The sequence below is a fragment of the Papaver somniferum genome, chromosome 9, assembly GCF_003573695.1.
Source record: "Papaver somniferum cultivar HN1 chromosome 9, ASM357369v1, whole genome shotgun sequence".
NCBI classification, from domain to species: Eukaryota; Viridiplantae; Streptophyta; class Magnoliopsida; order Ranunculales; family Papaveraceae; genus Papaver; species Papaver somniferum.
The window spans coordinates 67316829-67343588 of NC_039366.1; the positions used below are offsets into that span (position 1 = coordinate 67316829).

The following is a 26760-nucleotide window of genomic DNA, read 5'->3' on the forward strand; positions in this document are numbered from 1 at the left end:
TTTTTGCATTATTATTTTCTTCAGTATTTTATGAATAAGACATTTTGTGTGGGTTTGATTTCTCTGGTTTTCAATCGACGGGTGATGACTCTGTGAGAGTTTGGGTTTACTTGGTATTTTTCCTTTAAGATGGTCCAGGAAAACTTTTTAAGGGAAGATGTTCTTTAATTGAAATTGAAAACACTACTCATGAATGCAAGCAGTGCAATCATTTTAGAGAAGTTACAAACATCGCATGAAAGGGGAAATTGTTGAAGGAAATACTGAAAGGAGAACGCTGGAGGGAAAAGTAGCATAGCGTTTTAGGTATTGAAGGGCTTGAGCCATCGCGAATGAATCGTCACACCTTCCAACTTGTCGTCATTGATGAGTTTGCAGTAACCACCCAAGATAACATCTGCCACCAGATACGGCTCGTCTTCCTTTTCTTTAGGAGGATCAGGTTGAGTGGCTATCCTCACTGTTACATCTCCAACTTGAAACGAGGTCGTCTTGACTACCATATCTCCAATTTGAAACGGGTTTGGGCGTTGTGCAACCACTTGATTTTTGAGCTCGTCATTTTTGACTGCGGCAGCTTCCAAATTTTTGACAAAGCACTTGAAAGGCACAACGTTCCATTCACATCTCTTAATGACGCCCGGGTTGGTGATTGGACTGAGTCCCCATGCTTGGCCGAGAGGAGAAGTGACTGGGTGAAGAAAAGGTTGTTTAACCAGACTTACTTGCGCTTGGAATCTGCGGATGAACGCCAATGGGTTTCTCCAGATAATTAAGTTACATCGGTAAGTTATTGATACGGCAACATGTAATCTTCAAAGTTGGACGGTTTGTTGGAAATTCTTTCGGGTATCGACACCGGCAGAGGGGATACTCCCAATTTCGCTTTGTTGTCGTGTACCCAAGGGTGCCCTAGAATCATATCATAATTTTAGAGTTCTTTGAAAATGTGGAATTTTCCATGTGTTAGAGCGTCTCCTACCTTAATTTCAAGGTTGATGTAGCCATATGAGTCTATTGCTTCTCCTTCCAAATTTTCGACCATGATTGGGGAACGTGTAGCCTCCTGCTTCAAAATTCACACAACTCTCGAAGTTTTGATGGTAACGATGTTGAAGTCAGAGGCTGCTCAATCAATGTGTTTTCGAGCTCGGCGTCCTTCAAATGAAACGTGGTCAGCAGTCCCCAGTTGTATTTTCCAAAACCGTTTCCCGAGAGAGTTTGGGGTTACAGTGTAGTTTCTTCAGTAGGAAAAAGTCGTTTTCCCGACACAACTCGATTGAGGGATGTAAATATATCTTGACGTTGCTCCTTGGAGAAATAGAGAATCTCGCATACATGCTCCATGATGGATTGTACGGTTTTGTGAACAGAGTCCCCAGAGAGCATGAAACTCCTGACTGAAAGAGGATCTCTGTGAACTTCCTCATTTCCTTGATGAAGTTCCCCTGCCTCCACATTTTCTTTGAAAATAAGCTTTAACTTATTGTAGTCACTGGTCGGGTGATGGACAAATCTGTGGTAGCAGCAATACTTAGGATTTGCCATTTCCTCTTCAGTTGGTGGGCGCCTAGTAGGGGGAAATCTGATTGCGTCATCTTGGATCCATTCCTCTAAGAGTTCAATTACTTCCTCGATTGGGAGTGGTAAATATAAGGCCATCTCTCCGTCTTCTTGATATTGCGTAGGAGCCTTAGTTGCATTCTTCCGCGATGGAGCTGCCTGATGTGCTGGCGTTGCACGCTTGGATTGTTGTTCTGTCGCTGGAGCCTTCCTTTTTCCTCTTTCACTTACCATGATAACATAGGGTCCAGTGTTATATTGCTTGTTGATGAGGCGTCTATTTCCTCGAGTTTCACGTGCGTATTCAACCTTGGCTGGCCTGATTCTTTCCAACAATGCTTGTGCTGTTGTAGCCGACCGTTTAGCAGCCTCATGAAGTTCAGAGAACGTCTGGATATCGCAGATTCTCCAGCAAGGCACGGTAGATGGCAACCATATCATTGATGCAAGAATCTACTAATTGTTGTTCCGTCACATTTGGGTCGTGACAGTCCAGCGCTTGAATCCTGAATCTTTTGACATAATCATTTGGATGTTCATTGTTTCGTTGAAACATCCTCCCTAAATCTGAGAAGGTAATTTGCTCAGACACAAAGAAGTACTTCTTCTAGAAAGTCGTAACCATGTCACCCCCGTTGGGTATGATGTTTGGTGCAATGTTGTTGTACCAGGTGTATGCTCTTCCGGTAAGTGACTTTGAAAACTCCCTCAAACGGAGAACATGGTTGTATTCATGCTCGCCCAAGGATTCCAAAAATCGAGAGACATGTTCACGCGCATTACCGGTGCCGTCATATAAGGAGAATTGAGGAGAAGAGTATCCTCTCGGGAGAGGAATTCTTTGTACTTCAGGAGGATACGGGGGTTGATGTTGATGCATGTCTGTAGAATCACTTTCTTCTCGGTTTCGAAGAAGTCGTTCTAAATCCTCTCATGTGACAAAATTGGACGGCTGATTCCTCTCCATTGGAGCCCCCGAACGAGTCTCTTCATCTACAAAGGTGTGCCTTGTTGAGGCATCAGCGCCAGGAGTATTGAAGGTGTTCCTCGTTGGCTCTGGTTGGCGCGGTTCCTGTGGTAGCCACTCCGTTAGTGTCTTGAGGAAAAGAAGCACCTCTTTTTGAGTCGAAGCCATGTTCGTCTGAGCCCTAGCAAGAACTTCCTGTCTTTCCATCAAATCAGCAATGGTAATATGGGATCGGCTCACTCTGGATCCCCCAGTCTCTCGTACTGATGGAGTAGTAGCGGCTCTGGTGACGGTTGGAGATATCACGTTTGAAGAAACGTTCGGGGGGGAGCAACGGCCCTGTCTCTGGTGACTGGAGGTGTGACACTTGAAGGAACGTTTTCCGCGGCAGCGGCTCTGGCTCTGGTAACCGAAGGTGTAATGCCTAAAGGAACATTCTCCTCGTTGTTGGCGTTGACAGGTGGCGTATTAACGCTACTGGAAGTGACGCTAGTACCGAGAATAATTTCAGTGCTAGTGTTTTCAGGGCTTGTTGCTGACCCAGACCTGAGCTCTACCATCTTGAAATTGGGATTGAAAAAATGAAATTGAAATTTGGAAATTGGTATTGCAACCGAGAGATTAATCTCCCCTTGTGGTTGCCAATTATTTGTGGGTGAAAACCGTTTCTACTGATTTTGGTAATTTCGGGTGTGTGGATGAGAAACGAATCCAAACCCTAAACAATACACTGCACGGGAGTACTTTTGATTCGAGAAATCAATTTGTACAATCCTGGCCTAAACCAAGAAATGGTCGTTCCAGGCTTGCTTCGGTCACAAAGTGAAGGAGAAGGGTTGGTCTTAGGGAGGGAAGCGAAGAGAGTGTTGAGACCAGAATCGTTGATTCTGAAGTTGTGGTTGTTTATGACTTGTATCTGAAAGTAGAACTGGCTAGCAGAATGGAAAGCTACCAGATGATTTCTAGATACTGTATTGTTGCCGACCAAAACTTGTCGTTTGGTGAAATAAGTGAAGCATATTTATACAAGTCATATTGAAACGTACCCTGGTCTCGTAGGAAGTGGAAACGATTGAGTGGTGGAAGAATAAAGTAACGTGTAACCGTCTGACGTTATGCTTCCATGATGAGGGAAGTGAATTCGTGTAACCGTCAGTCATTACGCTTCCATGATGAAGGAAATGAATTCTTTACACTGTTACTTTTCACCACCACTAATTGTCCTACTTCATGACACTTTCTTGTTACGGGCGCATTGGACGCCGCACACTGTAAACTGCCAGACCAATTCCCTGATGAGTATCCCCCAGTTTGTGACATGTTTGATGTCTCGAGTGTTTTCGTGGAAAACGTGTAGCAGGTTGCTATCTGTGGAAATTCAAAGTCAAGAGACTTTGCCATAGGAAAATAGCATGTGATGCTATTAGGCTTGCCTTGGTCGGCCGCCTAAAACTTGCCACAAGTCCGTCAGTTTGGTGGCGAACTTGAATGGCTGAGATTACATCTCATGAGGAAGGGTAGCCATTGATTATGGCCACATCTTTGTTGTGTAACAAAGTGACGCCATTAGCATAGTGGCGCCTAGCGTAGCGGGTTGCCTGGGACTTGCCGCAAGTCCGTCAGTTCAGTGACGAACTTGGATGGCTGATATTGCATCTCATGAGGAAGAGTGGCCATTGATTATGGTCGTATCTTGTTGCATAGCGAAGTGGCGCCATTGGCATAGTAGTGCCTGGTGGAGGCATGACATAGCGGCATGCTAGTGGCATGCCAACGACATGCTAATGGCGTAGCCATGGCATAACGGTATGCAAGTGGCGTGGCGTGGCGGCATACTAGTAGCCGTGGCATGGCGGCATGGCCACACATGTGGCGTTGTAGCATGACCAAAGCTAAGGTTTGGCTTCGCGGCCAAAATTAGGGCTTGGCGGCGTTGCCAAGGCTAGGATTTGGCGCCGTGGTAAGAATTAGGGCTTGGCGGTGTGGCCAAGGCTAGGATTTGGCGTCGTGGTAAGAATTAGGGATTGGCGGCGTGGCCAAGGCTAGGATTTGGCGACGTGGTAAGAATTAGGGCTTGGCGGCGTGGCCAAGGCTAGGTTTTGGCTCCGTGGTAAGAATTAGGGCTTGGCGGCATGGCCAAGGCTAGAATTTGGCGTCGTGGTAAGAATTAGGGCTTGGCGGCGTCGCCAAGGCGATTTGACGTCGTGGCAAGAATTAGGGCTTGGCGGAGTGGCCAAGGCTAGGTTTTGGCGCCGTGGTAAAAATTAGGGCTTGGCGGTGTGGCCAAGGATAGGATTTGGCGCCGTGGTAAGAATTAGGGCTTGGCGGCGTGGCCAACGCTAGGTTTTGGCGCCGTGGTAAGAATTAGGGCTTGACGGCGTGGCCAAGGCTAGGATTCGGCAGCGTGTTAAGAATTAGGGCTTGGCGTTGTGGCGAAGGCTAAAGTGGCATGCTACCGTGGCAAAGTGGTATGTTGGCATGCCGATCAATATGTTGTTTTGGTAAGGCGTGTTTGGCTTGCCAGTTAGTATGGTGGCGCGGCAGGGTGCGTTTGACCTTTAATGTATGGTGGCAAGTTTGGAGCGACTTGATTGGCCGAGGAAAGGGAGCGGCCAAACATAAGGCGCGGCTATACTTTTGGTGAGAGTGTGGCGGCTTTAGAGCGGCCTGATTGGTCGATGACAAGCATGGGCCCAGCCACAACTTATGTGTGCGTGGATAATTTGAGGGGACACAATTGGTCGAGAGAAATAGGGCTGGTTTAGGAAAGGGCGTGGCCAATGGAAAGTGGCGCCAGTTGGCCTAAGGCATGGCCACACCTTCCTTTGCTGCTGAGGCTCCCTGTTTTCTGATTCTGAGCAAGGTTTTGCACCTGCTAATCCATGGCGGATTAATTACCTAGTTTTCCTAGGTTTAATTTCGACAAGCAAGGTATGATATACTGCGCGAGGCGCAAAACCCTAACTTCCGCAAGTTAGTCAGGGGAATTGATTGAATTCTATGTGTTGACACAGAGTTCTTTTAAGTTCATTGCCAGAGAGCAGCATGCTTTTTCTGATTGAATACCTTATGAAAAGACCTTCTCCTTGATATTTGGAAATTCGTGCTACTCTGCTGCGAGTGAACACAAATCGTCGTGACATATCAACATTAAGGGTTCAGTCGGAGAACATAACATAAAAGGAATTCAAAGGAACTTATATTAAGTGAATATAGGCGAGGTACCGAAATTTACAGAACATCTGGGATGGTTGCTACATTCGCCAGTCTGGATAAATTTCATGTAAGTATATTGAACGGCTCAATAAATATGTCAGTGGAGAGGTTAGCACTCACGGCACTGTTTCCTTACAGAGTGACGTCACATCAGATGTAAGGTTTTACGATTTCAACCCTGAGCTAAAAACCACTATCAACACTAATAAAACTATGTTGTTTGATATTAGTAGATTTAATATTGCAATGAAGAAATTTCAAGTCAAGCTTGTCTTGATAAATCTCTAGAAATATAATTCAAGCAATTGATGTTCTTAGCTTCTTAACTATTTTGGTTAAAAATAATTTATTGTTCATGAGCTATTTTTATTTCAAGTTGATAAAATTTGGAAATTCACCGAGTAATGTTATTTTTTACCTTATCTATTGGGAATGTTTTGAATTGTCTAAAGAGAGTTTTCATAACATACTGAATTCTGGACACAGGGTAGGTACGCATACCTAGTACGCGTACCCTAGTGATCTAAGTTCTGAAATTGGGAGAGGTACGCGTACCCCATGGTTCCGAGTTCAAGGGTGAGAGGAGGTATGCATACCTATTACATGTACCCATGGGATATGAGTTTGCGAATGGCTAGGGTACACATACCCGTTACACGTATCACAAGACCTGAGTTCGCGGACTGACCATAGGTATGCATACCTTCCCAGTTTTGATTTAAGCAGATGCTCATAATCTATTTTTACAAATATGTTTGACATTGCTACAACTCTCATAAACACTTCTAAGACAACTTTGTTCGCTAAATCACTATGTGTTTGTGAATCATGGTTTTAAGACTTGATTTTTATTGAATACCAGTTATGCTTGTAAGTTTAAAAGGCATACTTTCCAACATGAATTATCATTATACACAGTTCCAGAATCCTGGACCACAATGTATATTCTTATGTGTAATTTCAAGCCGTACTTCTCACATGCTTACAAAAATTCCTAATAAGAATTTCATCTGAATTGATAAAGTGTTTGCTTGGATCTCAAAATAACTTAGCTTGAATTCAGAGCTACCTAGAGCCTTGAGAATATGTATAATAGAGATACTCTTGCAACATGATTTATTAATCCCCATCCAATTTTTGTACTAGTGCTAAGCTATAGTCATCCTCTATAACCAAGGTTTTTCGTGGATTGTATTCTAGGTTACGACTTTGAAGACTTTAATTAGGGATTCGTGAAGCCCGATCAGATTATCTTTTACCTGATAGTTATTGTATCATGATCTTGTTTTGTTAATCTTGTAAATTTTTGTAATCTCATATCAGGAACGAGATAAATAGAAATAACAAAGTTCTCTTCATCTCATACTTTGTGATTCCTCAAGATATATGTCTAAACTCTTCTTTGATTTGAATAGATTGTTCTTGAGAGGTGATTATTAATCCAAACTTCTCAAGTAACTGAGTGCGAGTATTCTGAATTCGTGAGTTTTCTCTATATTGTCTACTACAAACGTGTTTCCAAACCTAAATTAAAAAAGTTAAAGGAAAATCAAATAGGATTATTTGTTAAAAACATAATGGTATCAAAAGTCTTCACTTGGTTTGAATCAAATCTTAGGCTATAAAGTACGCCAACTAAGGGAATCAATTTCCCAGAATCTTGTGAGGTTCAAGAGGCATAAGGAACACAACTACAGCCGAATTGCATGGAGGGTTAATTCGATCTCAACTACATTCCGGTCTGAGGTCTGGCAGTAGGCTAGTGTGTGCAGAGAATTAATACAATTTGGATCTTTGTTTATATGTACTTGTAATTGTACTAGTTTTGTCCATACAGGTTATCGAACGAAAAAAGTTGGCGTGGTGTACTTGGTACCCTCTTTTTTTCAATAACTACCACTTTCTTGACTTACGCATTTTAAGAAATTGAATATTTGTTAGGATGGGCGCTAATATATCCTTTAAGGTTTTATAACTACAAAACCTCTTTTTTTTTAAAAAAAAAAACATCATATAACAAAATCAACATCACAAAAATCAAATTGCAAAAACAAAATTTACAAAATAAAAATATATTTTCTAAATCATTTATTCTCATTTTGCTTTCGGACCATATATGGTTTAGATATGACAATTTCAAATTTATTCTACCCCTCGTTCATTTGAGTCTATCTTATGCACAATACCTTCTAAAAAATGTAGGTTTACCATGTTGATTAGTCAAATGTGGTTGATTAACGAATCACCCCATTACCGGAACCGAAAATAGAGCATTTTGTCCCAAGCAAGTTAGGTGGAGGCTAGAGATGAACGTGAATACTGACCAAGCAGTTTTTTATCTGTTCATCACATGAAGATCTGACATATTTTACTTCCATCTTCCCTGTCTCGACACAACACACTCCTTTTATCCTAGTTAAGGTACAGGTTGTGCAGAAAGTACACCGATTGTGCAGAAGATACACATGCGGAGTGTAGATCCTTGACACTTTCCTCACCGGTTCGTTTTGGTACATGAGTGAAGTCACCACTATGATGGGTTCACGACCACCATAGTGGGTAGCTCCAGTATCCCAGCCTGGACTGCAGGGCTACGGGTGAAAAGACCCCCTTTACAATTCTGCTAGATGATTTTACATGTTCGCTGGTTGTAAGATGAGAAGGGGCGTACAGCTTACCTACACACAAATCCCCACTCGCAATGCTCCATTCACAGGGCCGAAGGCTAAGCCAAGTTCAAATCATGCTTCTTTGCCGTGAATCGCCTCTCTCCACGTGCGTCTGTCCAATGACAATGCTTCCAAAAGATTCCTTCGATGACTTCCATCCACGTCAATTTTGGCCGGCCTTGCATTTGATCCTTCCTTCCGCACATTTGATGAGTCCCGTTTCATCCTTCCTTCTGCACATTTGACGAATCTTGTGCGTACCGGTGCATTTGTTGGTTGGCGATTACCATCATGTTAAAATCTCGACCATTTTTACATCACTTTAAAATTAATCAGTAGTGTAAATTAAAATGTCATGTGCACCTGTTTTGACGGAGTAAGTATTTTTCTTGGGTCCAAGATTTTAATCTGTTTGGGATATTAGAGCATCTCCAATGGCAGGGGAAGGTCTTAAAAAGACATGACACTTAGGATTTAACACTTTTCTAACCAAGAATTCATTTTCAATGCCAAGGTCAAGGTAAAGATAAAAGCATGACAAGGCTGCTATCTCATAGGAAATGGTAAAGAAAAAAAATCATATTTTTACCTTCTCCATGACCCAAAGTCTTTTGACACATCATCAATTCTTTATTCCAAATTAATTTTTCTCTAAGTGCTAGAGTAACAATATCTTGGCATTGGAGATAGAAATTTTAGGTACAAAGCAGTGTAGTCAATATCGGCCGTATCGGCCGATATATCGGGGATATTTCGGATATCGGCCCAGAACGATACGATAAGAAGGATATCGGGGATACGATATTCGCCCGATAATATCGGCCGTATCGGTCGAATATCGGCCGTTTCGGTCAAATATCGTCAGTATCGGTCGATACGAAATTTTCCTACATTTCCTGATATGAGACGGTATTGGTCGTTTTCTATAAAGTTTAAGGGTAATTTTGGCGAAGAAAGTCTTCCAGGTGGTAGTAGAGGTGCATGTAGCTCTCGAAGCAAGTCTACTAAAGTTACTCTTTTGTTTTTTTGATAAAATTGATGTTATCTATTATATCTTATCCGAAAATGTGTGGAGAAATGTTTAATATAAAATTACAGTCTCTAAATCTAGAACCGATATTTTAACGATAATATCCCCGATATAAAATCGTACCAGTGTATCGGTCCCGGCCGAGATGAACCGATATCCGATATTAACTACATTGGTACAAAGTATAACTTTAATTTTTGTTTAGCATAAATTTACTTATTTTCTAAGTAATTATTTTTATTTTACGAAAATCTTCACTACCAAACACACACCTAACAACCAAAAACATTCACTCCCCCTATTCCCTCAAATCTACTTTTTCTTCTTATTTTTATTCTCAAAAACCATGGACTTCCCAATCTCACCATTTCATCACCCCAAGTAAGTCTCGAAAACCATGGGCAGTATTCTTAAATACCATCATCTCTCTCTACAAAGTACAGCAACTTCTATACATCAACCTCTCCCTAACCGTACACATGTCTAAAACCCCTACGCTCAACCACAAATAACAACCTTCACACGATAATATCATGATACATACTGTACACGAACATATGTCCCAAAACCATGTTTCTCAATACTGGTTGCTGCTCCATCCCCAATTGCTTACTCTAAATACCACATTTTTATTAACTTTCAGTCTCTCAAATCAAGCAATTCTCATTCACACTACACAACAGTAGCTAAAAGGAAGAAGACTCAAGGATTGAATTCAATCCAATCCCACTAAGATCTGCACAAAAAGGAGACATTTCTTTCAGGTTGATATTTCATTCTTTACTAAACTTTTTTTTTTTTTTCATTTAATCTGTTGATTAAAATTGTGGGTTTTCATTATTAGGTTGATATCTAAAAAGGGTTGTTGTTGGATTTTGTTTCTAGTTAACTTTTTTCAATTAGTCTCCCAAAATCAAAAAGAAAAGTTGAAGCTAGAACTAAACCCTTGAAATTGACTGTTTTACCCTTGAAATTTGTGTACTAATGGAGACTAATGGATTACTACCAGGAATGGGTTCAGGAATGTTAGGTTTAGAAATGCCTATACATCATCCACACCATCCTCATCATCAGCATCCCCATCCTCATCAACAGCAGCAACAACAACAACAGCAGCAGCAACATCCGTTTGCAAACCATCTTCAACAACAACCACATCACTTAGTGTCATTTGGTGTTGGAGGCCATGAAGCTGATCCACATAATCAATCTCAACAAGCTGTAAAGCAAAATGCGTATGGGTTTGGTAACAAACCGAAACCACCACAGCAAGTAGCTATTAGTGATGAAGATGAGCCTGGGTTTGCAGGGGAGGATGGTGGTGGGGCAGATGGTAGGAAGAGAGTGTCGCCGTGGCAGAGAGTGAAATGGACAGATAATATGGTTAGGTTGTTAATTATGGTGGTTTATTATGTTGGCGATGATGCTGGTCCTGAAGGAAATGACTTAACTGGTGGTGGTGGTAATTGTAAGAAGAAATCAGGTGGGCTATTACAGAAGAAAGGAAAATGGAAGTCGGTCTCGAGAGCTATGATGGAGAAAGGTTTTTATGTTTCTCCACAACAATGTGAAGATAAGTTTAATGATTTGAATAAGAGGTATAAGAGAGTTAATGATATAATTGGGAAGGGGACTGCTTGCAGAGTGGTTGAGAATCCGGCTTTACTTGAAACTCTGGATCATATACCACCAAAATTGAAAGAGGAGGTGAAGAAATTGTTGAATTCAAAACATCTTTTCTTTAGAGAGATGTGCGCTTATCATAATAGTGGGGGTGGAGGAGGTGGTGGGATTGCGTCGGGTGGTGGGCATCAGATTCCAGATGTGGCTGTTGAGTCTTCTCAGCATCATCAACAAGATAGATGCTTTCATTCATCTCAGGGTGCTGCGGCTAATGGTAATTCAAGAGCTAGAGCTGATTTGGAAGGTTCGAAAATGGTGAATAAAAGAGGAGTTAGTCATGAGGAAGAAGAAGACGAGGATGTGGAAGACGAAGAGGATGGTGATGAAGATGAAGAAGAGGAGGAGGAGGAGGATGAAGAAACTGAAGATGGTGGGAAGAGTCATAGAATGCAAGGAGCTGGCCATGACGACGAAGATGACGATGAAAAGATGGTGCGGAAGAAGAGACAAAGGAGGGGCACCTTTCCTTCAGTATCACCATCAATACAGCAACTGAGCTGTGAACTGATGAATGTTCTTCAAGATGGCTCGAAGAACCCATGGGAACAGAGGCAATGGATGAGAACCCGGACAGTTCAGTTGGAGGAACAAAGAGTGAGCTACCAATGCCAAGCATTTGAGCTCGAAAAGCAGCGCTTAAAATGGTTGAAATTTAGTGGGAAAAAGGAAAGGGAATTGGAGAGGATGAAACTCAACAACGAGAGGCTGCGGCTTGAAAATGATAGGATGGTTCTTCTTCTTCGTCAAAAAGAGCTAGAATTGGTTGATCTCCATCAACAACAACACTCATCTAGCAAACCAACTTCCATGAACTGATGAACTAACTAAATTTCAAGGGAGAAGATTGTAAAAAAGGAAAGATCAGCTGCGAGAGCTGATTGGTTCTTTGTATATTGGATGGTGAGTTTTTGCTTCACTTTTCACATTCCATGAGCCTATTTGAAAATCGAGATTGAGAGGCCCTATATAAATGAAGGCTTGCAACATTATGCATGACCAAATGATATGATCCAGAAAGCACCTACGCCAGTGGAAGGATAAATAGAAAGATGGAAAGTGCTGCTAAATCTTTGTTCTGTATCTGTGCTGTGTTTCTTGACGTAAATATATGATAGTTCAGTTTTCAATTATTTCCTATGTTCTTTGGCAATGTTTGCTGTGTTGTTCTTTGTGTAGGTCTAACTGAAACCTTGAGAATGTAAATTTATTTAGTTTAACAAGAAATGAAGCACGTTCTAACTTCTTACAGTCTGAGGAAGGAAATTCAAACAAATCAGATGGTGGATCAATTTTTCAATTTTTACTGTTTTGATGTTTTTATGAATCAGTGGATACTCATTAGGAACTGAACAGCAAGTAACAGAACTATAAGAGTTTGATTAAACTCACGACTTGGAAATATCGTATCAGTACAGAATGTGTTCCCTATTAAAATTGTCTGGTGCAGCTGATATTCCTGCAGGATGTTGCAAAAGAAGTTGAGAAAATTCACATTCCCATGGAGGAGACTGGAGACTGGTGACAAACTGATCTGGATTCGTACCAACTCTGGAGAATTTTCTTCCTGATCCTTTCAGAAGTTGCTCGATAATGAAGAAGGTGAGTCCTCTGCCACTGGTAATCATATGGATGGCGTTAATATGGAATGCAGTTTCTGTCACAAGCATATTGAAGACTGTAATCATCTGTTTCTCCACTGTCAACTCACGCAAGCCACTTAGTTTGCTTCCCCTTTGTCTCTAAGAGTGGAAGAGAACCCCAACTTAACCATTGTGAAGTCTACTGATAGTTGGCTGGAAATGAATGATGAGGGTTAACTTTTTGCCTGGGAAGCAATCTACTGTGCGGGATTTGGAAGGCCAGGAATAGGCTGCTATATGACAAGACAAATGTGAGAATTGATATGGTTATTTTTGAAGTTCTCGCTCTTTTCCAGACTCATTATGATAGGGGTTATAAGTGAAGTTAGCAGGACTAACATCCAGAGCAATGTTGACAGTAATTGGGTTCCTCCCCCTCCAGATATCATTAAATTCAACACTGATGTGGGGAGTTCGTTGGGATGTGGCTCCAGAATTTTCAATCAAACTAACTCCTTGGTGGTGGAACCTCTTGGAGTGCTTTATGCTGTTAATCTGTAGCTTGGTCTTTCTGGTTGTTTGTGTCAAAAACTAACTCCTTGGTGGTGGAACCTCTTGGAGTGCTTTATGCTGTTAATCTGTAGCTTGGTCTTTCTGGTTGTTTGTGTCAAAAACAAAAACAAAAACAAAAAAACAAGCACAACCACAACAGTGGGAGATAAAACAAAACAAAAAAAAAAGGCAATGCACACCCGGTGGGACTCGAACCCACAATCGCCTGATTAGAAGTCAGACGCCTTATCCATTAGGCCACGGGTGCTTCTTTTTGTTAAACTCATTGAAAGAGCCATAATACAGCAATTTTACGCATTGGAAGGAATGGACGTGATCTGGTCCACCAAGATGTGGTCTGAGATTTGTGCAGAAAAAAGAAAAGCCGACTGAAAAGGGAAAATCAACCTATCAAGAATAAGCAAACAAATGAATCCTCCTGCACCCTTGTCATAATTAGAGACCTAACAATGTTCCAGTTATGCTGTCTCCAACTTCTCCTACAACACCTCTATTAGCAAAGATCTTGCTGAATGCTCTCAAGAAACTTCGGCTGGCCAAAAAGTTCCCCTTGAGATTTTTAACCACTTGCACATACTGCTACGCTGGTGACTAATTCAAAGATGCTCTACTTCGATTTGTTTACTCTTGTAAAATGGTGGTAGAATTGAATTTTTTTTTATCCTATATGTGGTTAAGGAAATAAAAGAAGAAAAGGAAATGCAAGTATTTCTTTTGTAGTGAATAAGAAGGTTGTCTGTCTTTGCGACTCGGCCCATGGTCTAATTACAGTCACACCCTACACATCTCGATCTACACTTTGGTGAAGATGAACTGCTGGGTACTGCTTTGCCTCTACTTTCAAACAAAACTGAGCTAGCTATTATAATGGGAGATTTTAAATTGAGCCAACAAAATTAGACTCCTCTTGGAGTTTTTTGCATTTCAGTGGAGGAGTTGCCGAAGGTTCGGGTCAAGGGAAGAGTCATCACTTCCCTCAAATAGAGACTCCAAAACAACGCTACACCATCTTTACCACCACTGCATATAATACAATGAACCATCAGGTGAAACAGCAACAGTGTCCGCACACCCAACATGTCCGGCTAGAGAATTCCTCAACTTACAGTTGGTCAAACTCCAAAACTTAGACAGTCTTATCCCATGATGCAGAAACAATAGTTGGTTGAAATGTATTATGACTAAACCTAGCACAAGTCACCCAGTAGTATGTGAATCACCATCTTCAATCGTACACTTGCATTCACCCAAAGTTCTCCACGGCTTAATCGAACAATCCTTGAAGCAAAAACAATCCGACGGTTATCAATAGAGAAAGCAACTGATAATACATCACTAGTATGATCAACGAATCTACGTGTAACTAACACCAGTTATGAGATCCCAGACGAAGTTCATCATCCCATGAAGCAGATAATGTAGACCGACCATCATCAGTAAGACGACATTTAGGAACTCAACTCCTTAGTTATTTCCTTTTTTTCCTTAAAAGAGTCCAAACAAGGATTGATTTTTGGCACGAGATGATGAAATGATCATGTTGGAGTAATCAATTGAACAAGCAATGACTGTAACCATGTCACTATGACCAACTAGTGTTCCACAAAGGATTCATGACTTGGAAATTCTCTTTACAGTGCTGCAGAAGAAAGTGATGCAACTCTTTTATCTTCACAGAGCCTCTTTGAGTTGAAAGGTTCTTAAAATAGCCCTGGCTTTGTCATATTCATTAAGATCAACAAGCATCTTTTTCAGTCGACGAGCAAGCCCACTAGTCTCAGTCTCACTCACCCCTGATGCGTGCTTCTTTTCAAGTGTCTTCGCAAGTGTTAACACATAATCCACCAATGGCTGCAACTTGTAGCTGCAAAGGTAATATAAAAAAATGTTAGATTCTACATTCCTTCAAGGTAAAAGTTGTCTAGGACAGCAGAGACCACTGAAGAAGAAAAAAAAACACAAATAACAAAATTTGGACAAATCTTCGCATAATCTGGTGATTAAGGTATCTTGGTATGGAGGAGTCAACACAATAAAAGGGCGTCTTAATTACCGCTGATTCATTAGGGAGTCTACGTTCAAAAAATTTACTGACATCCCGAATTGCAAACTGAAACAAACCCAGCCTCACCCCATTGTGGAAAACAGTGGACCCTGAGAGTCATTTGCCCTATCTCTTCCCTACTGTGCTAGAATCAAGCCCCGGAGTACTCTATCCTTCCAAATTCGGGCTGTCGGTCTAGAACTATCCTGATGTCATGAAAAAATCAAGGAAGAGAATGCATCTAAAGAAACCCTAATAATATTATCTCTTGCCTACTGTGCTAGAATCAAAGCCCCAAAGTGTTCTATCCTTCCAACATCGGGCTGTCGGTCTAGAACTATTCTGATGTTCATGGAAAAAACAAGAGAATGTATCTAAAGAAAATCTAATAATTAGCTAGAAGGTCTTTCTGGTTAAAAGAACATATTTAATACAAATAAAAGAAAAACAGCGCGCGAGAAACAGTTTGTACCTGCGCTCCATTGTGACACTGGAACCAGACCACACACCATTTAAGGATGCAACTATTCTCTCCGTTCTCGTAATTGCATCATGAATATTTGGTTTGATGCTGCGCAAATGAGGCAGAACTTTTCCACTCAGGAGCTCGTCAAGAGCCAGCTGCTCTATACTTGGAATAGAAAGGATATCTTTCCACAAACAAATGTTCTTAAGCAAACGAACAGCCATGCCAAATCGATATGCGGCAATTCGTGCGGCATCAGGAACAGCTTTTATCACAACTGTACTCCATGTTGGAACCTACAGAAATTCAAACAAAGATAAGAAACAACTCCACATCTAGTGTACTCCATGTTGGAACCTACAGCTGAATATCAACGTCCGTAAGTCGAGATAAACAATTTAAGTAATAACTTATAATACTCACAGTAATGTTGGCAACAGCGTCAGCTAGTCGAGAGTGTATAGCAGATATTAAATCCCCAAGTGCCTTACTAGCTGGAACATAACTAATTACCAAGTTCGTGGCGGAAACAGCATTTTTCGTCCCCTTAGTACTGAGCATATCCCAGCAATGCGCAATATCATGATGCAAAATTGGAAGCGCAACTTTTTCCACAAGTCCTGGTACAAGATTAGCATCAGCATCATCCGGGTTAACGTCACCTCCATGTTCTGGCAACCCATAATCAAACAGAAGAGAGTGCCTACAATTACAAGAATAAATCATGTTATTGCTTGCAGTTTCGATTAGACATAAAAACTAATTTAACCTAAATGCGAGGATATATTGCCCAAATTAATATAGTGTGGTTATAGCCGTATACCATTGCATATCATAAAAGTCGGATTCTTCATGGAGCGGATCCCACTTAAGAAGCTCTAGTCTCACATATGGAGAGAAGATAGCAGGCACGCTTAGAGGCATATAAGCATCGCGGTAACTTGAGAAGAAACGCTTTTTCCATGTTTCGAACTTCTCTTTGACAAGTGCAAGTTTTGAAAATTCTTCTTCTGCATCATTGAATATTTGCTCTGAAGTCTGAAGCAGCATTTCACGGTTAGACTTGTATGACGTACTTTCCGAGTCACTTTCATCAGTACTGGACTCTCCTTCAATATGATGGTACGCAAAATCATTTCCAACAGCAGACATTCTCTTTGCCTCCGAACGGGCCTTCCTCCGCTTTCGGGCTTCAGCCCTACGTTTTACTTCCATCCGCTTTTGTAGGTTCATGTCCCGACCAAGTTCATCCAACTTAACCAGCAGGTTAGTTTGCTCCCTTGTTTTAGAAGATACCAGCTGTGCAGCATTGATCACTGCTTCAGTGCTACCACCTTTACTATGTTCCAACATTGCCGCACTCAAAGGTGCTTCTATTTCTATCATTTCATCAGCATTATCAGCTGTCCTTCTTTCTAAAACAGCTACTGCACGTTCCTCATGAAGTTTCTGCATTTGTTCTTCAAGTTCCTCTATATAAGGAGCCTTATGCTGAAACAGGATCAATTACAGAACAAGAGAATCATTAGTAAACTGAACATGCATAATTTGTATTTCATGCAAAAGAAAAGAAAAGAGGGAGAGAGAGAGAGAGAGAGATACGACTGCAAAAAATATGAATTCACACGATTTAATGTTTAATACAACTTTCAGGAGGCAAAAACAAACAGAACGAAGATGAAGATATTGAACAGGTAGCTCTATTAAGATACTCATCGAAACAAAAAGAGAGCACTAGCTTCTCTAAGTCAAAACCTTAATTGCCCGTGGCAAAATTCTGTCTCCGTGGTTGCTGGTTTAGTTAGATTTCTACAGGTTTAAGAAGTGTGCACAACAAAGCAATTTTTACCTTATAAGCCACCCTGCTTTTAATATATAATGTTGCAAAGTTATGCAAATGAAGTGAGTGTATCAAGTATTCGAGAAGCAATGAAAACCAGGAAGACATATATGCTAACGAAACACACTTTAAGCTAAAAGTTATACCTGTAAAAAGTCGCATATAACCGAAACAAAGTCCTGAAGCTTTTGCATGAAGACGAACTTCTCATCAGCGTGTGTTAAGGAATTTTCAAGATCAATGATGTTAGAAAGTGCTGCAGACATATTCTCATCATTCCTATCCAGCGCTGACATGGTTCTTCCATGAGTTTCCTGGTAAGAAAAATAGAATTGTTGGTTGAGAATTACAATACAAAACCATTCATCTCAAAATGACTAAATTACAATATCAGAATGTTGGGCCACCAGCTAAAATACTCTATTGCGAACCTCATACAGCAGTTCAAATTGTACAATAGCTTTTAACTTGTAAGAGACACAAGGATTAATTTCCAGAAGAGGAAGTGCAAAAACTGGTAGAACAAGAAAACTCGACCTAAGCTTCACTTATCCCACTACATATTAGTGACATATACTTAATCTACCCAGCTCATTCACATAAAAGAACATTATTATTATAATAACTGCGGAGGATAATAAGTGCCAGAGGTGTTAGTGGCAGCTACACTAGACAATTTAAGGGTCTTCTAATCACTATGCCAATGGATGTAACCATTAAACTTAAGAATTCAACTATAAAACACAACTATAAAAGAATTCAGACGATAGTTCATACATACCTTGAGCCTTCGAAGGCTCTCACGCATAGCTTGGCTGGCGACAGTAGCTTGTTGAGGAATCGACAACACCTTTTTCATCACACCAGCAGATCCTCCAATGTTAAGACCTGGCGAAACATTGTGCCTAGGCTGATACTCACCCCCTTGATATGCATAACTTTGTTGCTGCTGCTGCGACAAATTCTTCTCAGCAGCAACAACAACTGGAACAGCACTATTACTAACTCCTCTACCTTTCCTACATTGTTCCTCCTCCCAAATCTTATCGTCTTCATCTTCCTCATCATCAACAATTTCTTCCACTAACTCCCCACCATTCCTCAAATCAATAGGTACCTCCTTAATCAATTTCCTCCCATCCTCAAAAACCCCCTTCGTCACACCAACATTACTACTCTTATCCCCAAATAATGCAATCCTTGTTTGAAATTCAGGCTCCTCATCACTTATCCCTTCAGCTTCTCCATGATTACTACCAGCATCCAAACTTATATAATCACCAGCCGGTGCCCGTGACTGCCGAAGCCTCTCCCGTTTTGCCCTAATTGCATTAATCGTTGCTTGATCTGGAATCAAGTCTTTATCCCCCTCACCTCCAATTCCCATCGATCCTAACCTAGTTTCTGCATCATCAACATCCATTGTATCTAATTCTTTATCATTATCATTCTTCTTCTTGTCTTCTTCATAGATAGGTTTAATTAAACCTTTTAAAACAATTTTAGGTTCTGAAGAAGGAGGTGGTGGTGGACGAGATGAACTACCTATTGTTCTAGTATTCTTCTGTAATTCTAAGAGTCTTTCCTTTGTGTACTCACCTGCTTGTGGTTGAACATTCGAAGATGATGAAGTATAAGTTGAAGCCGATGAAGAGATTCGTTCTTTCATGGAGGTGATTTTGTGAGTCGAAGATTTACTGAGAAAAGACGACGACGAGGAGGATTTTTTAGGTTTTGAAGGACGTGTGAATGGAGATTCTTCACCTCCTTCTTCATCAGCGAAACTGAGGAGTTTTGGTTTTGGTGCTGCTGGTTTTTTGGGGGCGGATTGTGGTGGTTTTTTGGTGGTGGTGGTGGTTGTTGGAGCCGTCACTGTGGTGGTGGATTCATCGTTGTCCTCTTCAGAGCGGCGACGGAAATTTTTGCCTCTGTTGCTCATCCTTGATTGATTTTTCAGAATGTAAGAATTTGGGGATTGATTTGTGTTTTGTTTTTCCCTCGAAGAGAAATTGGGGTTTTATGTGCGGTATTGATGGGGAAATATGATATTGTGCACACTGCTGTTGCGGTCTCGTTTTAAACTCGTGTAGACCTGTTATCTGGTCAACACTTGAGTTGCTTGTTTTAGGACAATACTATGATCCGATGAATGCGGAGGTTTTCTTTGGATGCTCTGGTCCACCCCAAGCGCGAAATAAAAAGCGCTCTCGAAAGGTGTGCTCTGTGAGGACGGTGAACCTGACCGGATGTGGAATGAAACTGCTGGCCGGATTCGACAGCTAGCAGTGGAAGTGCTGGGACAGGTAAGAGGAAGCGGAAAGCGGGATCTGAAAGAATCCTGGTGGTGGTCAGAGGAAGTGCAGCAAGCAATCAGACACAAGAAAGATTGCTTCCGAAAACTCCAAGCACTTGAAAGCGATGAAAACCACCGGAATTACAAGATGGGAAAAAGTCGGGCAAAGCGAGCCGTAAGTGTGGCAAAAGGTCAGGCCTACGAGGATTTCTACCATAAACTTGACACTAGAGAAGGTGAGAAGGACATTTATAGGATTACACGGCTGCGCGAACAGAAGACGCGTGACCTTGTCCAGGTCAAATGTATTAAGGCCTCAGACGACCGCGTACTGGTGGAGGACGCAGAAATAATGGCTCGTTTGAAGGATTACTTCAACAACCTTTTCAATGGAGAAAGTGATATCCAAACCAACACCCTTGAGGGCGTTGCAGAGCGTGTGGTTTCATTTGAAGACGTCACGGTCTGAGGCATTCATGAGAGTGAAGTAAAGGAGGCCTTGAAAGGGATCAAAAGAGGAAAGGCTTTAGGTCCAGATGACATACCGATCGAGGTGTGGAAATGTCTGGGAGATGATGGGATAACATGGCTGACCAAGCTATTCAATAACATCTTCCAGTCAAACCGAATGTCGGACGAGTGGCGTCGAAGTGTAATCGTCCCGATCTTTAAAAACAAATGAGACATTCAGAACTGTTTTAACTATAGAGGAATCAAACTAATGAGCCATACTCTCTGAAAAACGGGGGTACAACAACCACACCCAATATTTCGCTTAGCAATTTGTATGGACAAACTCCAATATACTTTCTAGAGAATCAACTAGACAGTCAGACTCAATCTAGATAAAAAGTATATCAAAGAGTTTATATCTCAATATCTCAAGCAAATAGAAATCTGCGAGTCTTTATCAAATACTAGAGAGATAACTTGGATGGTACCAAAGACCAATATCCAAGTGTCAATCAATTTAAATCAACAACCAAAAGGTCGGATATTTTATTGATTGAACAACGCACAACCTGTGATATTTCAATTATATAACAAAATATAATGCAGCAAAGAAATAACACATACACCAGAATTTTGTTAACGAGGAAACCGCAAATGCAGAAAAACCCTGGGACCTAGTCTAGATTGAACACACACTGTATTAAGCCGCTACAGACACTAGCCTAATCCAAATTAACTTCGGTCTGGACTGTAGTTGAACCCCAACCAATCTCACACTGATCCAAGGTACATTTATGCTCCTACGTCTCTGATCCCAGCAGGATATTACGTACTTGATTCCCTTAGCTGATCTAACCCACAACTAAGAGTTGCTACGACCCAAAGTCGAAAAATTTAATAAACAAATATGTATCACACATAAAAGTCTACGGTAATAGATAGATCCGTCTCCCACGAATATACCTACGAGTTTTGTGTCGTCTTTTGATAAATCAAGGTGAACATGAACCAATTGATAAACCAGACTTATATTCCCGAAGAACAACCTAATATTATCAATCACCTCACAATAATCTTAATCGACGCAACGAAAAAAGATATTGCGGAATCAAAAACGATGAGACGAAGTGTTTGTGATTACTTTTATATCTTGCCTATCGGAGATATCAATCCCAAGCCAATTATCATAATTGTACTCGTACGATAGAAACAACAAGATTAGATCACACAACTACGAGAAAGTAGTATCGGTCTGGCTTCGCAATCCCAATGAAGTCTTTAAGTCGTTAACCTGGTTTAGAAGAAGAAACCAAATGTTAAAGGAGAATCGACTCTAGCTTATCACAACTAGTATCACACAGAAGGTGTGGGTATTAGGTTTCCCAGTTGCTACAATTCTCCCTTATATAGTGAGTACATGTGTATCTTCCTTTCACGGGGAACTAGTGATCCTCAAGACTAATTGAGGATAGAATTGTAATTTAAGAGGTTTGGGAAACCAAACCTAAGTAAGGAAGTATATTTAGATAAGGAAATACTTCCTAGACAAGGTAATATTCCTAGAAAGGGAAATATACCTAGAAAAAAGGAATTAGTCCTAGAAAAGGAAATAGATTCCTAGAAAGGTTTGGGAAATCGTTAAAGCTATAAATAGAGATGTTTAGCTTATAGCTAAGACATCTAGAGAGTGAGGTTTGACACCTAGAAAAGGAGGTTGAACACACATACCTAGATATAAGTTTGTGAGGCAATATTAATTATTGTAAAAGCAAGCTTAGCAAATAGTTTAAGGTTATTTTACCTAGAGAGATTGTGAGCGTAAAAAAGAGAGAATTGTAATAGTTTTTTTGTTCATAATCTAGAGAAGATATATTTCTTCGAATCTGGTTCCTAGTGTGTTCTGTTTTCTAGTTTTCGTCTATTATTATTCTGAATTCCGCCTCTATAATAATAGTCACCAAGGTACAGAGATCAATACGTATCAAGTTGGTATCAGAGCAAAGCTCGTTTCTTTTAGGGAAGATTCCAGTGGTTTATGGTCTTCACTAGATCTCTATACAAATAGCTTGGTGAGTTACTCGAAAAGCAAGAATACGTTAAAAGGACAAGAAAACCAAGGATGAAAAAAATCTGACGATGAGTCTAAGACTGATGAACCAAAAACTACCAACGAGAAGGTGGTTATGTTAGAAAAAGAGATGAACACGAGTCAAACTACCCTGGATGAGTTGGTTGCTTGTATTCGTTCCAATACACCAAATCTGAAACTTACGAAAAAGAAATCTCCATCTTGGGGTTCGGAAGAGGAGGAGGAGGAAAAAGAAAGCGAAGAGGGAGAAGAAGATGAGATTCTTAAAGGCACAAAAGCAACAAAACCTCGTGGTAAGTTTATGAATCATGGTAAGAATCTAAAACTTGATTTCCATGTTGATATTCCACTTTATGATGGAAGTGTCGATGTAGAGAAATTAGATGATTGGATAGAGCGTCTAGAGACGTACTTTTGTTTCTTTGAATATGGTTCGAAGGAGAAGATAGCTTTTGCGGCATTGAAGCTTTCAAAGCATGCTCTAATATGGTGGAAAGCTTATCAAAGGAAATACCTAAGTAAGGGAGCATTGTCGTGGAAGGGATTCAAGGAAGTTGCGAGGAAACAATTTTATCCGGTTGGATACCTTGAAGAGAGATGGTTCAAGTGGTACGACTTGAAGCAGACTTACAACCAAACCGTGCAAGAATATACTTCGGAATTTTAGAATCAAGCTATGGTTTTGGATTTGGACTTGGAAGATCATGCTACTTATATGAAGTATATTTCCAGGTTCCATGAGTATATATGGAAGGAGTTGAAGATGTTTTCGGTGGATACTATCTCCGAAGCAAGCATAAAAGCTAATGCTATTGAAGGCAGGCTTAAGAAATATGATGTTGAGGTAACCAAGGGGAAGTCTAGAGGTTTCGTCGCTAAAGGAGATGAAATGAGCAAAGAGGATAGGAAGTTTAAAGACAAAGAAGGTTTGACTTGTACACATTTCAAACAAACATGACATGTTGTCAACAAGTGTTGGATGAAATATCCTAATCTAAAACCAAAAGGGTTGCAGAATAGAGAAGCCAGGAAGGCAGCACTAGTCGCACAATCTCCAGTAGAAGTCCAAGGACTAACGGAACCCAACTCAAAGCTATCTCTTATGGTAGGAGAAAAAAAAAGACCTTTAAAATATGACCTTAGGGAACGACTCTTCACAGTTAAGATGCAGGTTAAGACAACACTAATAGATGTTGTTATTGACCCAGGAAGTCAGAAGAATTTACTTTCACATTCTTTGGTACAGAAGTTGGGTTTGAAAATCAAACATCCGAAACCCTATCCTTTAGGGTGGCTTCAAAAGGAAGGTGGTCTACAGGTTGCATAACAGTGCACGTTCAAGTTTGCTTTTGATGAGTCATACATTGACGAGGTTACATGCGATGTGGTTCCATTGGATGTTTGTCAAGTTATACTTGGTAGTCCTTACTTGTGGGATCGAGATGTGGTTTTACATCAAAGGGAGCATAAGTATACCTTTACCAAATATGGGAAAGATTTTGTAATACGAGCTATTAACTCTCCTCTTGAGGGACAAGCTTGATTACAGCCACTCAGGCTAAACGGTTGGTGAATGCTAGTACGAAGTTCATTCTCCTTGTGACATGTTGTCTTGAGGAGAATCCGAGTAGAGTTTGTTTGGAAACCCTAACCAAACAAAAATAAGAAGACCTAGGAAGGTTGAAGATGTTTGAACCACCATTACTAGATAATGATAGAGATGACAAGATGATCTTGCCACATGCAGAAGACTTGGGGTTTGATAGAGAAGAACCACTCGAAGAGAATTGCATTACATAGAGAAGAGTGACTAAGACAAGACAAGAACATAAGGATTCTTTTCTAATTAGAAGTCAAAGTCAAGTTCCAAGCAAGGGGAGATGGTTCAGCTGGGTGAAAGGAACTCTCGGGTTCCCTAACCTCCAAATCTAACTTTTACAGGAGTTCAAGTTCTTGAGGGGGGAGCATGATACATGTGTATCTTCCTCTCCAGGGGAACTAGTGATCCTCAAGACTAATTGAGGATAGAATTATAATTTAAGAGGTTTGGGAAACCAAACCTAAGTAAGGAAGTATATTTAGATAAGGAAATACTTCCTAGACAAGGTGTTAGAGCATTTCTCGGTCGAACTCGCATGCGTTGCTATCTCAAGCATGTTTGTTAATGTTAGTGATCAAAGCTATAAGTCTTGATTTCTAGCCTACATAGATAAAGGTCTCGAACTAGGATAGAAAGTGTAGTTGAGCTCAAGACTCCATGAAAATCATCATACAAGACGAAGGACTACTCAAGGAACTGGGGGATCTTCATCGACTAAAAGGTATGTGGAGACTTGAACTTATCTGTCACTCAAAAGTCTATCTATTCTATCTTCTACTCTTGAGACAAAAGTCGTATTGATATATAGACTTTCATTATACACATTTGCTATTTAGAGCCGAGTATAACTCGCATATCTATTTCTCGAAATATGTGTTGGTAAGCTTTCGTTTTAGCCAAATTCATCTTTACCTAGTGACGAAAGTCATGTTATGTTTTAATCACTTTGAAAATTTCTATGACGAAAAATGGTCTGTGAATAACGGTTATATAACGTCCTCTGAGAATGTTTCAATGATTGAAATGAGAGTTTAGATTACATAACCATTGTGTTAGAGCATAGCTTGGTCGACCTCGCATGCGTTGCTATCTCAATCATGTTTGTCAATATTAGTGATCAAAACTATGAGTCTTGATTTCTAGCCTATATAGCTAAGTCTCAGACTAGGATAGAAATGTGTAGTTGAACTCAAGGAATTCATGGAAATTTATCATACAACGACGAAGATCTACTCAAGGAATCGTGTAACTTCATCAACAAAAAGGTATGTGGAGACTTGAACTTATCTATCACTCAAAACTCTATCTCTTCTATCTCCTACTTCTTATGAGACAAAAGTCGTATACTATATAGATTGGATCATACCCATTTGATATTTCGAGCCGAGTATATCTCGCCTATCTATATCTCGAAATCATGTGTTGGTAAAGCGTTTCGGTTTGATCAAGTTTATCTTCACCTAGTGACGAAAATTATGAAAAGTTTCAATTACTTTGAGAATTGCTCTGTCGTGAAATGGTCTATGAATAACGACTATATAACGTCCTCTGAGAATGTCTCAATGATTGGAATGAGAGTTTAGATTACATAACCATGTATTCCTTAGTCCGAAGTTTTCGAACTTTGTTGATTGAGAGAAACCGGAGGAATTGGCTTTGCCAGGTCCGCGAACCCAGTCCATTAACTGACGGAAGTTCTCGTACCGAGAATTTCTGCTAGGATTTTCCAAAAACTCGTTTGCGTGTTAGTCCGCGAACCTAGTCCGCGAACTGGCAGAAGTCTTTTTGCCGAGATTTTTTGCTGAGTTTGGAAAACTCTTCCGGTTGTCTTAAGTCCGCGAACTTGTTTATGAGATTAAGTGGTTATGATCTAAAGATGTGCTCTGAACATGAAACTTAAATTACTAAGAAATTCTTTATGCAAACCGTGGCTATAAAGTTCATGAGCCGATTCAATCGATTCGAATCATCTTTGTTTCAATTGTGTCTTGTATAGTTACATAAGATCTCATAGCAATTGAACAACTCTCTAACTAGTTCACTTGAGTCAATTGAACTAGTTATGGTGAAGAAGAACAAGGTTAATATGAAATGCTCATATGGTTAACCTTTTGGGTTACTATGTTGAACCAATGTACACGTACACGTTTGGGCATAGTTTTCGCAAACCCAGTAAACGTCTACCCAAGTGTGTGTGACAAGCTGAGTTTTCGATCTAACGGTTGAGAAATATTAGCTTGAAACTAAATCAGGTTTTCATCTAACGGTGAATATGGATTGCTTTGTAACTAAGGAAAAACCCTGATTTGAAGGCTATATAAAGGAGAAATCTAGCATTGTGCAAAACTAATCCCCACACGTCTGTGTGATACTAGTGCTCTCGCTAGAGACGATTCTCCTTTAACCTTTGATTTTCTTCTCTAAAACCAGGTTAACGACTTAAAAACTTCATTGGGATTGTGAAGCCAGACCGATACTACTTTTATCGTAGTTGTGTGATCTGATCTTGCATCTTCTATCGTACGAGTACAATCTGTTGATTTGCTTGAGATCGTGAGAGTTCTCTGATAGGCAAGATAAAGAAGTCACAAACATCTTCGTCTCACTGTTTGTGATTCCTCGACAAACCGCCTGTGTAGTCAGGAAGGATTGTAGAGAGGTGATTGATTAATCTAGGCTTCTCTTCGGGAATTT

General features: G+C 40.5%; 2 protein-coding genes, 1 non-coding gene and 1 pseudogene across 3 annotated transcripts; 1 reads left to right on the top strand and 3 right to left on the bottom strand.

Moving 5' to 3' along the window:
* The first annotated feature begins 9831 nt into the window (after positions 1 to 9831).
* LOC113310968 lies at positions 9832 to 12376 on the top strand. The gene is made up of 2 exons (XM_026559795.1): positions 9832 to 10209; positions 10455 to 12376. Exon 2 carries the CDS (start codon positions 10457 to 10459, stop codon positions 11942 to 11944), a length of 1488 nt encoding a protein of 495 aa, XP_026415580.1. The 5' UTR covers positions 9832 to 10209; positions 10455 to 10456; the 3' UTR covers positions 11945 to 12376.
* A 1079-nt stretch (positions 12377 to 13455) lies between these two features.
* Positions 13456 to 13528, bottom strand: TRNAR-UCU. Its single transcript has one exon. It is a non-coding gene; the product is annotated as a tRNA-Arg (tRNA).
* A 613-nt stretch (positions 13529 to 14141) lies between these two features.
* Positions 14142 to 14925, bottom strand: LOC113312072 (annotated as a pseudogene).
* Positions 14142 to 19661, bottom strand: LOC113310088 (transcriptional repressor ILP1-like). Its single transcript, XM_026558644.1, has 6 exons — positions 18413 to 19661; positions 17778 to 17945; positions 16615 to 17282; positions 16215 to 16494; positions 15798 to 16087; positions 14142 to 15145 (listed from the first exon to the last, which is right to left on the bottom strand). The coding sequence occupies exons 1-6, from the start codon at positions 19568 to 19570 to the stop codon at positions 14953 to 14955; spliced, it is 2757 nt and encodes a 918-aa protein (XP_026414429.1). The 5' UTR covers positions 19571 to 19661; the 3' UTR covers positions 14142 to 14952.
* Between the last annotated feature and the right edge of the window lie 7099 nt (positions 19662 to 26760).